The sequence below is a fragment of the Miniopterus natalensis genome, chromosome 2 (genome assembly GCF_054644295.1).
Source record: "Miniopterus natalensis isolate mMinNat1 chromosome 2, mMinNat1.hap1, whole genome shotgun sequence".
In the NCBI taxonomy this organism is placed as follows: Eukaryota; Metazoa; Chordata; class Mammalia; order Chiroptera; family Miniopteridae; genus Miniopterus; species Miniopterus natalensis.
The window spans coordinates 149,897,980-149,915,524 of NC_142082.1; the positions used below are offsets into that span (position 1 = coordinate 149,897,980).

At 35.2% G+C, this 17,545-nt stretch overlaps 1 protein-coding gene and 1 pseudogene across 1 annotated transcript in view; both read right to left on the reverse strand.

The window, feature by feature from the left end:
* Positions 1 to 8,325, reverse strand: part of REDIC1 (regulator of DNA class I crossover intermediates 1) — a 32,075-nt gene extending 23,750 nt beyond the window's left edge. Inside the window, exons 1-4 of the mRNA XM_087813775.1 lie at positions 8,205 to 8,325; positions 4,006 to 4,138; positions 3,572 to 3,620; positions 2,510 to 2,698 (exon numbers count right to left, since the gene is read on the reverse strand). Coding sequence (XP_087669901.1) covers positions 2,510 to 2,698; positions 3,572 to 3,620; positions 4,006 to 4,138; positions 8,205 to 8,310 — 477 coding nt within the window. The 5' untranslated portion in view covers positions 8,311 to 8,325. The remainder of the gene's footprint in view (positions 1 to 2,509; positions 2,699 to 3,571; positions 3,621 to 4,005; positions 4,139 to 8,204) is intronic.
* A 7,101-nt stretch (positions 8,326 to 15,426) lies between these two features.
* LOC107528356 (small ribosomal subunit protein eS7 pseudogene) lies at positions 15,427 to 16,809 on the reverse strand (annotated as a pseudogene).
* Between the last annotated feature and the right edge of the window lie 736 nt (positions 16,810 to 17,545).

The window sequence follows — 17,545 nt, forward strand, 5'->3', positions numbered from 1 at the left end:
AGCGCATGTTGTCAGATATGAGTAATGCTACCCCAGCTTTTTTATCGTTCCCATTTGCATGGGATATTTTTTTCCATCCTTTCACTTTCAGTCTGTGTGAATCTTTTATTCTGAGATGGGTCTCTTGTAGACAGTACATATATGGGTGATTGTTCTTATCCATTCAGCTACCCCATGTCTTCTGATTGGAGCATTTAATCCACTTACTTTAAGGTTATTATTGATTGGTGCTTATTTATTGCCATTTTTTTCCTTTATACCTATGTTCCTCTCTCTTCTTCTTAAAGCAATTCCTTTAACATTTCTTGCAATGCTGGTTTGGTGGTAATGAACTCTGTCTGGGAAGCTCTTTATCTCACCTTCAATTTTAAATGATAGCCTTGTTGGATAGTCTTGTTTTCAGGTCCTTGCTTTTTATGACTTTGAATATTTCATGCCAATCCCTTTTGACCTGAGAGTTTCTGTTAAAAATCAGCCGACAGCTTATGGGAACTCCCTGGTAGGTAACTGTTTCTCTCTTGCTGCCTTTAAGATTGTCTCTTTGTCTTTAACCTTTGCCATTTTAATTATGATGTGTCTTGGTGTGGGTGTCTTTGGGTTCATCTTATTTGGGACTCTCTGTGCTTCCTGAATTTGTGTGACTTTTTCTGTAACCAGGTTAGGAAAGTTTTCTGTCATTATTTCTTCAAACAGATTTTCTATCCGTTGCTCACTTCCTTCTCCTTCTGGTACCACTATAATGCAGATAGTTATGTTTCATTTTGTCCCAAAGTTCCCTTAAACCATCATTTTTTTCTTTTTTTTTAAATTACATTTGGGTGATAACAGGTTAATAGGATCATATAGGATTCAGGTGTGGATTTGTATAAGTTCTCTCTATTGTACTGTACACACACCACCCAAAGTCAAATCATCATCCGTCACCAATTCATTTCTTTTTCATTCTTTTTTCTTTTTGTTGCTCTGATTGGGTGTTTTTTCTACCTTGTCTTCTAAATTGCTGATTCGATCTTCTTCTTCATCCAGACTATTTTTAATTCCTTCCAGTTATTCCTGATGTCAGATGTGGTATTTGTTCATTTCCAACTGATTCTTATTCATGGTTTCTGTCCTTCTTCATTCTAATGTTCTAAGTTTCTTTAATTTCCCATTAAGTTCCTTGTAGTTGTAAGTTCCTTGAGCATTTTTATAACCATTACTCTGAATTCTACATCTGATAAATTGCTTCCCTCCATTTCACTTAGCTCTTTTTCTAGAGATATCTTCTTTTCTTTCATTTAGCAGTTGTTTTGTCTCCCTATTTTAGTGGTCTTTTTGCTTGTTTCTATGTGCTAGATAGAGCTGCTATGACTTCCTAGTCTTTGCGGGGTGGTCTTATGTAGTAAGTGTCTGTGGGTCACAGCAGTGAAGTCTTTTGATCTCCAGAGCCTGGATGCATTAGGAATGTGGGTTATTTGGGCTCTCTTGTTGTAACTGGGTCTTGATTATTGTCGTCCCATTGGTGGATGGGATTCCCTCCTAGGCTGGCTGAGTCTGAGGCTCAACCCTGACCACATTATGCAAGCTGTTGTACAGGTACAGTCTTGAGGCGGTTTCTGCCCTTGTGTCCTCTTCAGCTAGTCTTCAGTTGGTAATTCAGGGTGAATGTTCCCCAGTTTAGTTTTATTTCCAGTTTGGTTCTGGTAGGAGGTGCAAAAAAGATTCACCTACTCTGCTGCTATCTTGAAAACCTGGGTATTTTTTTCTATAAGCCTTAGTTACCCACTCTTACTCTTCATTATGGCACATAGTAGTTTGGTGCTGTCAAAAGAAATCATGGCCCTCCTTGCTGGACTTGCTGGTCTTCTTGCCCTCATGAAGTAGGAGATTTGATAGGGGAAGATTTGTCTGAATCCAAGGAGGGTACTCCAAATTCTTCTCCAGGAGATAATTTCTTTTGTAGCTGATTCTTTTCTTTCCTCCTGACCTCTATTGATGAGCTTTACATATATAAATAGTCCTCTCAAAATATCGAGGCATACTGTCAGTCTTCCATTATTAGCAAGAATTCCTATTTGTATAGTTTTAATTAACATGTATTTAGCCAGTTCTCATTTGTCAAATCATAAAAAGAATCAAGTTGTCATAATTCATACTTTAACCAAGACATACTGAAATTATGTACTGCTACTCACCGGACCTTTCCATACCAAATAGTCAATTACTGTGATTACAATCATTAGCTATTATAAAACACAATGAACTATTTTCAATTTCACTATCAACAATTTTTAACAGGATGATAATTTCAAAGATTTTTAAAGAACATTCCAGTTTCTGGATTCATAATCTTCCACAAGTAAAGATAATTAAGCTTTCATCCTATAGAATATATTATACTTATTTTTATCTCCTAATTTGGCTATATCTATAGCAATTCACAAGTAATATTTTTTTTAATTTATAAAAGAAAGAATACTATAAAAAATATAATGATATATAATACTAAGAACTAATGATTCAAAGATACCTGCTCATTCTCTTTTTTTTCATATGCAACTTTCTGAGGACTAGGTGCTATTCTTGGGATGAAACTTTGTTTTTTAATATTTCTGTTAGAAGATAATTCTGCAGAAAAATATGATGGAGTGAAACTGCAGTTTTCTATTCTGTTGAACTGAGGTTCGAAAATTCTGTATGAATCCATGACTTGTGACGACTATAGGAAAGAAGATACAATTGTGAATTTCCAAAATATATAAACTAGAGAAGACAAAAGTCAAAATAGAAGTGAGTAGGTCATGCATGTGTTGCAGAAAAAGTCCCAAGGAAGGCAAGTCATCAGTAATTGACAGGACCTTTTAAGACAAGAGGAGTTATCATCTAAGCGTGCACTTAAGAGCTCCTTTCCATCTGTCTTTCTTACCCTCGGTCCCCTCTATCCTAAAGCTCCATTCCTTGTCATCTCCTAATGACAGGAAATCTGTGTTTCATTAACCCATATTCAGGTAAAAAGATTTCCAAGAGATTTTAGTATTATTGCTATTATCTTTTCGATGTAGTTTAACTTTGGCAATTCAAAAAAAGGAAAGGGTAATACGGTATTAGACCTTAAAATTTCAGGCTTTAATCACAATCTATGGATTTTCTAATTGATTAAAATATTATTTGCTGAAAGAAGAAAAAGCATTTACAATACTTCCAAAAAAATAATCTGGGATCAATGTGAATTTTGAAATCACAATTTGATATAAAACAATCTGGTCGCTATACCTGAAGAGATAAATTGCCCGATAATTACATGAACCCAAAGTAGGAATCCCCAAATGAATTATCCTTTCCAATTCATCAGTAACAAGCAGAACCAAATGTTATGCACATATAGGCCTAGTCTACATTACCAGAACTCCAAAGGGTTTCTCATAAGCAGTCAGCTAAAATATTTTATGGTATAGATTCCTTACATTAAAACTTTTAAAAGAATAATTTTAAAGACTATAAAAATTTTTCCCAATATTAAAAAAAAGTTATATTATCTAGTAGCATGCCACAATTGTTAAAATAACTTATAATTTTTTTTTTTAATTCTCACCTGAACCAGGCCAAGTTCTTCCTTGCTGCCTAGTCTTTGACAGTGTATACTAATGAAAATAAAATTTTGAGATTAAAAATAGACATGGCAATAAAATTGACTATCTTTTTGTATATGTTTTAAAATTCATACTGTTCTATACAAATACACAAAAACATATGAAACTTTAATTAAATCATTCCAGAGACATACTGAGTTTTATAAAAATTATACTATTACTAGAGAGACATTTGTATGATAAGGAAAGTCAAACTATGCATACAAAACACTTAGTATGAACATTAGGTCATTTGACAATGGTCTTAATAGCTTAATAATACAGCAGAACAAAAACTGGAAATAGAAGAATAAGCCCTTTGTATATTTTCAATGAATAAAACAGTGTCAACAATCCATTTAAATATCTAATAATATATAACCTATCCAAAACCTACTTGCTTTCTATATCATCAATGCAGAGCTTTGATGGTACACGGGGAGGCGACATTGGAAGTTCTAAATCATGCTTTTTTAGGGGCATTTTTACGTCTCTATTCATATTCACATGAACTGGTTTTCTCAAAGTTTCTGTAACAACAAAAAAATTATAATTTAAAAATAAAAATGGATAATGAAATCTTTTAAAAGCATTGTTTGATATACCATGTTCATTAAATAAGTGTACATCTTAGAAATTTACTAAAAACCATCTATATTCTATAAGAAAAAGTCATTACAGTACTATCACAGATAATTCAAATCCTCTTTTTCTTCATTTTACATACACCTCATAGAAGGGGCTCTACTAATTCAGTTCTTTTTTTTTCCTCTAAACCTTCTATGACCCCAAGCTATATGAAATGCAGAGTTATATACTATCATGGCAATACATATGTTCTCTATTATAGCACTTACCACACTTTACTGTATTTGATTAACTCTATATCTCTCACTAGATTTTTAAACTTTATAGAAGCAGAAGCCTTTTCTCTCCTTATAAAAGACTCACTATTTTGTCTGCTCAGTACTTTTAACTACTCTCTTGTTCTGGAAAATGCTTTTTATACATACACAGACTATATAGTTCTAGAAGAAACTTTCTATCTTCTTATAAAATTCTACCTCTCTGGAAAAATAACTGGGTTAAGGTTAGCTATCTGACCCAAGATGAGTAATATCACATCCCTCTGGTATCAAGTAACTGTTCCAGTGCAGTTACAACAGGGCAAAGCAATATCCTTCCAGCGGAATTTAAAAATTCAGAAGCAGAGAAACAACTCTCAGTATTTCCCTAGTGGCAAAACTAAAAGGTGAGCAATATTAGTTCTTTAAGGTCACATTTTAAGCTCAGTAATGAAGACAGTCTGAGAGAATAAAGCTAATATCTTTTTTTTTTAATGTCTTTACTGATTTCAGAGAGAGGAAAGGACGGGGAGAGAGAGAGAAACATCAATCATGAGTCATTGATCCGCTGCCTCCTGCATGCCTCCCACTAGGTATTAAGGCCACAACCCAGGCATGTGCCCTGACCAGGAATCAAACCACAATCTTCTGGATCATAGGTCAGTGCTCAACTGCTGAGCCATGCCAGCCAGGCCTAAAGCTATTATCTTAACTGAGACTCTTCGTGGCATTAAAGTCTCTAATTCAAGCAGTCTTTGAGGCCCAGCTGCACCATTACGCTTCCTTTTAGTTAAACATCTTAATCCACTCAGGCTGCTGTAACAATATCATAGACTGGGTGGGTTATGAACAACAAAAATTTATCAGTCTGGAGGCTAAGCAGTCCAATATAAAGGTGCTGCCAGATTCACTGTCTGATAGCCTGCTTCCAATTCATAGATAGCCATCTTCCTGCTGTGTCCTCACATGGTGGAAGGTACAGGAGAGCTCTCTGGAGTCTCTTTGATAAGGGCACTAATTCCATTGATGAGGGCTCCACCCTCATAACTTAATCACCTCCTAAAGACCCCACTTCCTAATTCCATGACATTGGGGGTTAGGGTTTTAACATATGAATTTGGGGAAGGGGGACACAAACATTTAGTCCATAATATTAAGTAAATATATATTTTTTAAAATTCTATCATTTGCAGTCATGAGTCCTGACTAATAAAATTTTGTTTTTTATTGGGGAGGAAAAATATCGTTTTCCTTTACTCTTCTAAATTCTCTATAACAAAAGATAGATTAATAAGAGAAATGTATTCAATACAAAGTTTTATGTGAAAAACTTTATAAGGAAATTAAAACCCAAAGAAGGGGTTAAACCTGAGCATTTTCATGCTAAGTTTGATGAAGAGTGGAAATTCATGGGAAAAAGTGATAGGACAAAAAGGGTATGAGCTAAGTGTAGTAAACTAGGGAAAACAGCAATACCTGTTCATCTAGATTTCTCTCCATGTCCCTCTGTCTCAGGGATAAAGATCCTCTGTGTTTAGGGAAAGCACCTCTCACGTGAGAATCCTACCTTGCACATCCTGCTTCTCAAATTTCTTTAGCTTAAAATACGTAATATGTCAAGGTACCATAAATCTGGGTAGCACATCTGACCCCATCACATTTTGTTCTATTCCCAGCATCCAATATAAAACTTATGGTAGGTATTCAATAAACATATGCTGAATGTATGAATGAAAAGAAAGTAGGGGAGAAAGAAAATATATAAAAGTAAATGCATCACTGGACAGCCATATCCAAAAGAAACTGGAACTTGAAGTGGATTAAAGACTTGAAAGTTAGACCTGAGGCCACAAAACTCCTAGAAGAAAACATACGGGGTAAGCTCCTTAAGATCAGTCTTGGTAATAATTTTTGGACATGGCACCAAAAGCAAAAGCAACAAAAGCAAAAATAAACAAGTGGGACTACATCAAACTAAAAAGTTTCTGCACAGAAAAGGAAACCATCAACAAAATAAAAAGGGAACCTATGAAATGGGAGGAAAATATTTGTAAATCATGTATTTAATAAGGGGTTAATATCCAAAATAATATATATAAAGAATTCATATAATTTACTAGCAAAAAATAAGCAATCTAATATTAAAAATGGGCAGAGGAACTGAAAAGACATTTTCCAAATAAGACATACAAATGGCCAACACTAACATGAAAAGGTGCTCACTATCACTAATCCTTGGGGGAAATGCAAATCAAAACCACAAGATATCACCTCATACCTGTTGGAATGACTACCATAAAAAATGCTAGCAATAACAAGTGTTGGCAAGAATATGGAGAAAAGGCAACCCTTGTGCACTTTTGGTGGGAATGTAAACTGGTACAGCCACTATGAAGGACAGTACAGAGGTTCCTCAAAAAATTAAAAGTAGAATTACCATATGATTCAGTAATCCCACTTGTGGGTATATATCCAACGGTAATGAAAACAGAATGTTGAAAAGATATTTGCACTCCCATATTTACTGCAACATTATTCACAATAGCCAAGATATGAAAACAACCTCGGTGTCCAACAAGGGATGAATGAATAAAGATGTGGTGTGTGTGTATATATATACACACACAATGGAATATTCTTCAACCATGAAAAAGGAAGAAATCGTTCCATTTGTGACAACATGGATGGCCCTTGATTGCATTGTGCTAAATTAAATAAACCAGATAGAGAAAGACAAATACTACATGTTATCACTTCTCTATGAAAAATAAAAAATTTTTAAAAATTAAAAGTCAAATATGAAGAATAAAAAAGTGGTTGCCAGGGACTGGGGACTGGGGAGTAGGGGAAATATGGAGAGTTGATAAAAGGGTACAAACTTTCACCTATAAGCTAAATAAGGTCTAAAGATCTAATATAAAATGTGGTAACTATAGTTGATAACACTGTATTTTGTAAGTGAAGGGGGGAAAAGTAAATACATCAAACAGATTTACAAAATCTTTCATTCCTAAGGTATGAATAATGTATTTAATAAGGTACAACTAAATGTACTTGTGTAAACTGTCATCTGTGGAAGGAGAAACTAAAATGGCAGAGAAGGGAAAAGACAAGATACTAACAATACTATGATCAATTTCTATCCCTCTTTTATGAACTGTCATATTTCTTAAGCTCTCATTTTAGAACTTATTTTAAAAATTAAGTACCAGACACAAGTTCCCTTAAGAGAGAAAAAAAATACTCTGACTAAACTTTTTATTTACTTGAAAAATCAAAGTGCAGGCCAAAATGAACTTTATTTTGAATTTGAACTATGAGACTGCTATAGTTAACATCTCAGGAATATATAAGAAATTACTCAAGATGTGAGACAGGAAACTAATCACTGAGGCAAAAATCTTTTCAGCTATTCCTTTCAAACAAATTCTCTGAATAGCGTAAGATAGTAAGATATTCCCTGCCGTTTAGCTAAATGTTGGTAACCATCTGCTTAGATAGAATAACTGAAACTGAAAATAATAACCATACCTTGTAAGATTGATTTTACATAACATAAAATCTAACAATGGATTAAGCAAGAGAAGATTTTAAGTAAAAATTAACAAGGCTTCTAATTCAAGAAAACAACCAAGTTTTAAAATTAGTTTACTTTCCACATCGTTTGAGCTCTAAAATTACAAACTTATTACAAAACCAAATGCTATGGTCATATCAGAGTCGAAAGAAAATGCTATTTAGAATTACTTACCAGGTGTTTTCTTCTGGCAAGAGATCTGATTTACCACATACAGGTTAAGGAGGTCTAAACTGACAGAGGAATTTTTGACAGGGGATAAAACTCCCAGTAATTTCATTTTTGACTTGAATCTTTTCTTTTCAAAATATTCCTAAAAGAATTAAAAAGTTATTGCAGCAATCATAAGGTTTCAGGAAGAAAAATAACAAAAGGCAATAATGCTATTAAATAATTTAGTTGATATTTTTATATTTTTGTGACATTCCTATTATATGTTTACATATAAATTAAATTCAAACATGATGACTTATAATTTGCCTAAAGACTCTAAGTTTCATAACCAATTATAATCTTTCTGTTGTTAAATGTAATGTCTTTAAAACAGCTTTATAAAGCCATTCCCAGGTATCAAAAGAGTAAAAATTATATGAATGTAGGAAGTGTTTTAAATATCTGATAGAACAAATCTAATAGACTAAAAACTTGGTTTTCTACAAGGTACGTTATCCTACAGATATAAAAAGCCTTAAAGACATGCACAGCTGAGGACCATTATTAATAGTCAACTGTAATGGAGAGAAAAAGAAGCCATATGAGAACTAATCTTCAGCCAAAGCCAATGTAGTTCCCTTTGTTATTCCTCCATGACTTAAAGATTTTTTTAAACCAGACTTGCACATAATTATCATTTTTCACTATTTTTTTCTTGGTTGTTGGAACTATAATTATTCTTATCTTCATTCTTTTTCTTTCAGATTACGTCCTTGACATACTGAGTTTAAAGGCATGTATTTGTTTAAAATTCATTTACTGAGTAACTATTACATATTAGATACTAAAATACAAATTGTGACATCTTCTCTTCTATTAAATACCTCACAATACGATGCCATAAACATGGATTATAAATGTGAGATATCAAAAGAAAGAAAAGCCCAAGATGGCAAAAAATTTAATGTAAAAGGAAGTATTGCTTTTTCAAGAAGTTAAGGCTCTTCCACATTAACATTTCAGAATATTGTTGATTATAATAGATTTTTAAGGTTGTAAAATACTTGTAAGACCTGTAAGAGACTTGCTAGCTATCAAAAAAAAAGTAAATGTCATGTTGTTATGCAAAATTAACCGTAGATAAAAAGTATCTGTTTATATTTCATTTGAGTGATTTGCAACCCCAACTTGGATTTAAATGTCTTTAAAAATATCACACTATATAGTTCAGCAATGAACTGACAGGATCTTCAGCATGTAAATATCTCCCCTCTTGAAAAAATAACTATGGCTCTTATAATTGATAGTGTCTTGAAATTCAGATGTTAATTCCAAGTATGATAGGAGATGGTACAGGATCTTCAAGAAGGATATGTAAACTAGGGTTAGGTGGGTGAGAGTAGTTAGAGGGAGGGCTGGAGGAGAGTGAAGGTTTCTTAGGAAATTATTTCCAAGATAGATGGATGTGTCAGATTTATCCAGAGAATGGGAATATGTATAAGATTCTAGGAATAAGGAAAAACAGTACAAAGGTTATGTACTCCAGGAAACACTTCTGAAGAGATTGGATCCTTAGACCTAGCCATGATGATAGCCTCTAATGTTTGCATTCCTAGAAAGAACAAAGGTATATGACTCTTTTACCCGATAAGGTTAGGCTTAATTTTTCTATCAATTTTCATCTGGTAGAGATAAGTAGAAAATAATTAGAAAATAAGTAATCAAATTTTAATGTGAAAATAGCCATCTAACAGGAGCAGCTGAGGAAACAGAAATAAAATATGGAGAATGGGTCAAAGGAAACAAGGGGAAAACGTGCTTCAAAATGAAGGAAATAGGCAGTTCTCCAAGTGGAGACTGTTCACTTCATGAAATGTTAAATGAAGTTCTTTGTATCATAAAAATAAAGGAATGACAAACTGTGCAAGACATGATGGCATCTTAAAGTAAATTGGACTGAAAAATATCCTTGAAATGGAACAACACAAAATTCAATTTTGACATTAGCAAGAGCTGTATAGCGGAGTGGACTGACAAGCAAATGGGAGATACGAATGAAGGTGCATAGCAAGAAAGAGAAAGGATCCAGAGAGGGCTTTACTTGTTTTAATAGGAGAGAACTGAAATACCAATAGAAAGCCTCCAGTTGACAGGGAGTGGTAGAAGACACAAGAAAGGGAAGAAGTAACAGAGGTCTGTGAAAAGCAGAAATAAATGGAATCCAGATCACAGGTAGAGAGACCTTCCTTTGACAAAAGGAAACTACTTCTATAGTTAAAGGAGGGAAAGAGAAGATGGGTAAAGATATGAGTTGGTTTACAGAACTGGTTGTAGAAATTGAGATAAGTCTCATCCAATAGCTGCTATCTCCTCTGAAATATGATACAAGGTCATCTAATGAGTATGAAGGGATAAAGAATAGGGTTGGGGGAAGAGGTCTGGGGAGGCAAAGGAAGGTATGAAATTTTCAAACAGGAAAGTGACACAACTAGAGAACAACACTTGGGAAAAGGGCCATCTGTCTTTCCCTTTCTTATAAATATTCAAAAGAATGATCCAAATAGAGTAAAATTATTTTTTTTTAAATAGTCTGGGGACAGATTACATTCATAGTATATTTATTATTGAGTGAGTGCCTGTGTTACTGCTAGACACAGTTCTGGGCATAGGAAATACAGAATGAACTAAAGTAGTAAGAACCCTGTTCTCATTAATGGAGTGGGGAGAACAGAGTAAAAAAATTGTAAGAAAATGCCAGATTATGAAAAGAGCGATGAATAAAAGAGGGTACAAGAGAATGGGTACTGGAGGGTGGGAAGCTATTGAGATGTAGTGATTAGAGAAAGTCATTCTAAGAGGAAATATTTTAGCTGAGAAACAACTGTTGACAAGGCACACATGCAAATATCTCAAGGGAGAATATTATAGAAGAAGAGTTAACAGAAAGAGGGCAGTGTGACTGAAATACAATGAACAATAGGGCAAGTGGTAAGAAATGAGGTCAGAGAAGCAGACAGGGTGCAGATTCTTCAGGTCCTTGTAGGCTATAGTTAAATCAGATTTTACTCTCTAAAAGCAATGAAAAGCAATGAAAAGCAATTGAGGCTTTTAAGCCAAGGAGCGATAAATTGTGGTTTGTGCTTTTAAAAAATCATACTAACCACTGTGTGAACAGGCTACAAAGGTGTAAAAGATAAAGCAGAAAAAGTTGGTAACCTCGACTAATTAAACTTAAGAACTTTCCTTCAAAAACAGCATTAAGTAAAAATAAAAGCCATGGAGTACACATGACTGACAAAGAAGTCCTAAATATATAAAGTCACAATAAGAAAAAAGACAAACAACCCAAATAAAAAGTGAACAAAATACTTTGAAAAGACGTTCACAAGAGGAAACCTGAATGAAAACAGTCAGCCTCATCAGTAATCAAGGAAATACTAAATTTATGAAGTATCATTTTTTACCCAGTTACCAACTAACCTGCTTTCATAGTAATCATTTCCTTGGTTTTCTCTAAATTTTACTACCTTTGAACATATTTTTGTCTGTTTTGGACCTTTTTGTAAATGGAATCTTACTGCCTGTATTCTTCTGTGAGTTGCTTTGTTTGTTCAGCTCCATGTTTTTCAGATCAGTCTACTTTAAGTACAGGTACACAGCTGATATAGTTTTACTCCTGTGCCATTACTTGGGTATGCCACAATTTGTTTAACCATTCTACTGCTAATGGATATTTGGATGGTCCCCTTCCCTTTTCCTTCCTCTTTCTCCTCCTCTCTCCCTTTCCCCGTTCCTCTCTCTCTCTGCTATTTAACAATGATCTAAACAAGTTTGTACATGTCTCAAAGTGCAGATGTGGAAGAGTTTCTCTCAACATACACTGCTCAGTTGTAGGGTAGATACATGCTCAACTTCACTATGTAATACAATCAATGTAATTTTTAAAAAAACTTTAAAAAAGTAGGATATAGGTTATAAGGCCAGTATATTACTCTAGGAAATAAATGATGATGATTTGAATCAGGTGCTAAGAGGTAGTGAGAAGTGATCAGGCTTGGGATACATTTTGGAATTAGAATGACAAGAATCAATCAACACTGATCCTGAAGTCTCTGCCTGAGCCAAACCAGCTATCTACAAAGACGGGGAAGACTAAAGGAAGATGGTCTTCCAGTTTCACTTAGAGGAATTTATAAACCTGGGGAAAAAACACTTCAAAAGATCACTTTTCTCATAAAGCTAACACAAATAAGAATCAATTTCCTTTACCTTTTGCTTTCTCTTTTCCTGCTTGAGCAGAACCCTGGTCCTGAAAGAGGAAGGGTAAAAATTTAACAATTAAAGAAGTGGTCTCTAGAACAACTGTCACTTCAGCAGAATTGAAGACTTGGAATTAAAACTAAAAGTGCAGTGACAGCCCCGCCTACATGGCTCAGTGGTTGGGCGTTGACCTATGAACCAGGAGGTCACAGTTTATTCCAGGCAAGAGCACATGCCTGGGTTGCAGGTTTGATAATCCACCCCAGTAGAGATGTGCAGGGGGCATGAAGGACACAGCCCATCAGTGATTCTCATCATCGATGTTACTCTCTCTCCCTCTCCCATCCTCTCTCTGAAATCAATGAAAACATAGTTTTCAAAAAACAAGTGCAGTGATAAAGTTTTTTTTAGCCTGGCCGGGTGTGGCTCAGACATTGAGCATCGACTTAGGATCCAGGCAATCAGGGCTTGATTCCCGGTTCAGGGAACATGCCGGCTCCATCCCCAGTCAGGGGCATGCAGGAGGCAGCCAATCAATGGCTCTCTCATCATTGATGTTTCTATCTCTCTCTCTCCCTCTCCTTTCCTCTCTCTGAAATGAATAAAGATATATTAAAAAATAATAATTTTTTAAGTGTAGTGATAATTATTTCTGAAAAGAAACTATGAAAATGTTCTTAAAATACTTATATAATATTCAACATACTTTTGTTAGGCAGAAAATCCAAGAATAAAACAGATTCTAGAGCTATGATAAATAATTAAGCATAAAATAAGTCTGGATTATAAAATTAACATAAGCAAAAAGGAATAAGTGATTAGAAAGGATATATCACGGAAATAGTCTCATCTGATACCAATATTCTTGGTCAACACTGCTATTTTATTCACCTTTCTTTGTATTTAATATTATACTAAAATCAACAGGGAATACAGAGATCAAAACCTATATATAGGGTCTAAGGAAATGTTAAATTTATCATTAGAGCAACTTCAGTTAAATTAACATATCAGTTATTTGTACTTGAAATCTCATATCTTGTTTAAAAAGTAGTCATATGGATGTCCTTCACACCTAAGATCTTTGTGCCAAACACTGCATTGAATCACAATGATAGTATTTAATGGTTATAAAATATTTGCTCTATTAATAACAGAATGCTATAAAACATTCATCATTCATGACAATATAAGCAGATCTGTACAAAATATCTTTTGGACATACATGAAGCTAAGGTCTCATATTCAAGATCTGTGCAAGAATTTTAAGTAAAATGACACAATGTGTCTTAGCTATATGAGATTATATAATAACAAAAATTATTGCTAATGAGTATCATGTCTTGCACCATTTGAGATACTTTACATGTATAAGCTCATTTAATCATCACAGCAACTCTATAAGGCAAGTTCTATTTTTATCCCCACTTTACTGATGAAGAAACTAAGACACAGGGAGGTTAAGTAACTTGCCCACAGTCACACTACTAAGTGCCAGAGCCCAGATTCAAACCCAAGAATTTTAATTTTGAAGTTTTAACCAGTGCAGATACTACTTTCTAAGTATGTGAACTGTGACTACACAAAGCTGTTCATTTTTCCAAATGATTTTCATAAGCTACAGTCCAGGGGTGGGGAATGTCCGGCCCTGCCAAGGCCTCACCAAAGAGCAGCAGTCCTAGCCATCATATTAAGAGTGAGTTAATTAAATGTTTGACCAAATAAAACAGGCTAGTTTTTAAGCTAATAATTTTGTATGGCCTGTGAATGTTATAAATATCCAAATGGCCCTTGGCAGAAAAACTGTTCCCTATCCCTGATACACAAATATGATAGTTACTGAATACCTCCAGACTCTGCCCTTACTCAACTTGTTCTCTAATGTATTTCCTAATAACTATGTCTTAATTGACCATTTTGAGCTCAATGAGCAAAGAATCTAGTAGCATCATAAGTGTAGTACTGATACTCAAACTTTAGAAAAGAAAAAGAAAATAAATTACATTTCATTGACTCATCAAATACTAAGTCTAGAATGGACCCTAGAATTTCGTTTATTCTCCATCATTTTAAAACTTATAAAAACTTGGGAATAGAAAGCAAAGTGATTTTTCAAAGTTCAAAAATATAAGAAGTATGTCAGAACCAGCAATAATATTAATTCAGATTATAAAGAAATAATAAATATCAATTCTATAAGCAGTTCCCACATTATAAAACTCAGAATGAGAAACATGTCAAAGTCTAAATACAGTCTTCATATACATATCAATCAAGTGACTTTATTCCAGGCTGATTTTCCATTGTCCAAGACACTCTTATAGCTCTCACCAAAGTCTATACACTACATAACCCCCACTCCTATGTGCCTTAAAAATTTTAATTAGGAATTCAAGATCAATTGCCAGATCAGCCAACTAGTGACTAAACCACAGTGAAAGTGACAAAGGATCCTGACTTACAAGCAAAGGTAATTTTTTAAACAGAGCATTTTAAATTATTATTAAGGCAATCAATGCTACTAAGTCATACTATATGTCTAAATGTTTTACTGAATATAGTCACTCTCGATTACCTGCACTAAAAAAGGAGACTATATCAGTTAAGATTAGTTACAAGAAATTAGAAGCATCTAGGCTAAGTTAAACAGAAAATAATTTATTGAAAGGAAACTGGGTAATCAATAGACTTGCCAAAAAAGTTGAGGAAGCAGATTTGACAACTGGGGGGCGGGGGAAGGAAGTCTAGGAAGCTGTGGGGTCCCAGTGAAAATCCTGCAATAATTAGTCTCTATAGTCACCACTGTTGGCACTAGTGAGCACTGAGCCCTCCTGGGTAGCGTACACCTCCCCTGACATCACTGGCATTACTGTCCCTGAAAATTCAATCCTGCTGCCTGAAGCTACAAAAGATGCTCTGCAGTTCCTATTTCTTTGGGTCATTGACACGTGTGTGTGTACGACATTTTTATTTAGTCATTTGTTTACAACTGAAACTCTGGGAATTCAAAATTAACATTCTTGCCAGTGAGCTTCTTATACATACCAAAAAAAGTTTTAACCTTGTGTTCCACGTTGTTCTGCAGGGCTTTACTCAAATGAACCTTTATGAGCTGGCTGCCATCCAGTTTCAGGTGGATTCTCTTGCCCACAATTTCACTTGGGAAACCAACTCCGCCAGAATCACATTGTATACGGCTGTCAGAGGGCAGCTACTGGGGAGCTTTTGCTTATTTTTTATACGGCTCTTTTCGAGGTGGCTTAGGCAGAATTCTCCTCTGAGCAATAAAGACCTGCTTCCCAATGAACTTTTTCTCCAATTCACATACTAGCCAGACTTGGATTTTCTGGAAAGATTCCAGTTTGGAACAGGAACAAAAATTATAATAGTTTTCCAACTGCCACCAACTTCAATTTCCTTGGCTGCTCTTATATTCAGCTTCTGAAGCTGGCCTTGAGGTTTGAGTTCATCTCCAACTCAAAGAGAGTCAGGAGATGCCAGACTCTTGTAGGAAGCAGGCAAATCACCCATCTCCCAATCTTTCCCTCAAAAGGATTATCTGCATACTATTAAAGCTGCTGTCTGAGATCCAGGCTTATAATTCTAGCAGGCACTCGGGGATGGCTGCAATCCTCTCCAGAGACCAGGGAAGCTGGAGGATACTTCTCCTGTCTTCTCCTTCCAACCCAATCCAAATCACCAGTATCTCCCTGGAAGGAGCTTAAAGCCACACATGTTCCCCAGCTTAACAGGTCACTGGATCCCCTGGCTCTGATAGTCAAAGGGGTTTCCAATCGTGAAAACAATAGAATCGTAGTAAACAAAAAAACAATTCTTAACTGGATATCACCCCAAGATAGCACAGAGAAACCAGGCAAAACTGTCCTCCCAGTATTTCCCCAAGAGAGGCTTATCTGCTTACTTTAGAAGCTGCTGCCTGATGGCAAGGTTTCCAATGTAGGAGGTATCTAGGGGCTGGCTGTGGTCTTCTCCAAAGACCAGGAGGGCCTGCAGACACCTCTTAGGGGTTTGTCCCTTCAGCCCACTCCAATAATAATACCAAGCTGCTAGTATGTCCCTAGAAGGAGCTTGTACACTTATCTTGTGCCACAGCTTTTGTGACAGCCACCAGAAGAATAGGTTCCCCAAATCACCTGACTCCAACAACCAAAGGGCCTGCATTCACAGGTTCCCCCAGGAATGTAACAAAGAAAAAAAATAGTTCTTAATGGGCACAGGAGCACCATCCAGACACTATACACAGGGTCTAGAAAAGAAGGATCAGGCAATAAAAAAGCTCATCTCCCAGTTTTTCCCTGGAAGGGTCTTAACGACATACATACCCCAGCTGCTGCCCTGGGGTCATACTCCTATTCAGCTACCATCTAGGTGCTGACTGTGATCCTCCCCATTAGGACACAGATGGGTCTTGCCATACCCTCAATTACTGGGAGACACTAAGAACAAACAAAGAGGCTTGGACAATTACAAAGTCTGAGGGAAAACTAGGAGCTAGGACCAGGCTGATCTGGAGGTATGTCTCCTATGAGACCATTCTGTCAAACTGGGAAAGTTGGCTGTTTTATCTAAAAACAGAGGGTCAAGGAAAATAAAGACACAAAGGAATATGTTCCAAACCAAAGCACAAGATAAATCTCCAGAAACAGATCAATGAAACCGAGTTGGCTTTTTGAAAAGATAAATAAAACTGAAAAACACGTTAGCTAAACTTATCAAGAGAAGACGACTCAATTAGAAATTAAAGAGAAGACATTACAACTGATATCATATAAGCAAAACAGATCAGAAGAGACTATTATGAACAATTACAGACCACAAACTAAACAACCTAAAACAAATGGATAATTTCTTGAAATATACAGTCTACCAAGACTAAATCATGAAGAAATAGAAAATGTGAACAGACCAATTACAAATAAGAAGATTTAATCAGTATTCGAAAACTACCCAACAGAGAAAAGTCCACGACCAGATGGCTTTACAGGCAAATTCTACCAAACATCTAAAAAATAACTCATATCAATCCCCCTCAAATTCTTCTAAAAAAATAGAAGAGGAGAGAACACTTCCAAACTCAGTGT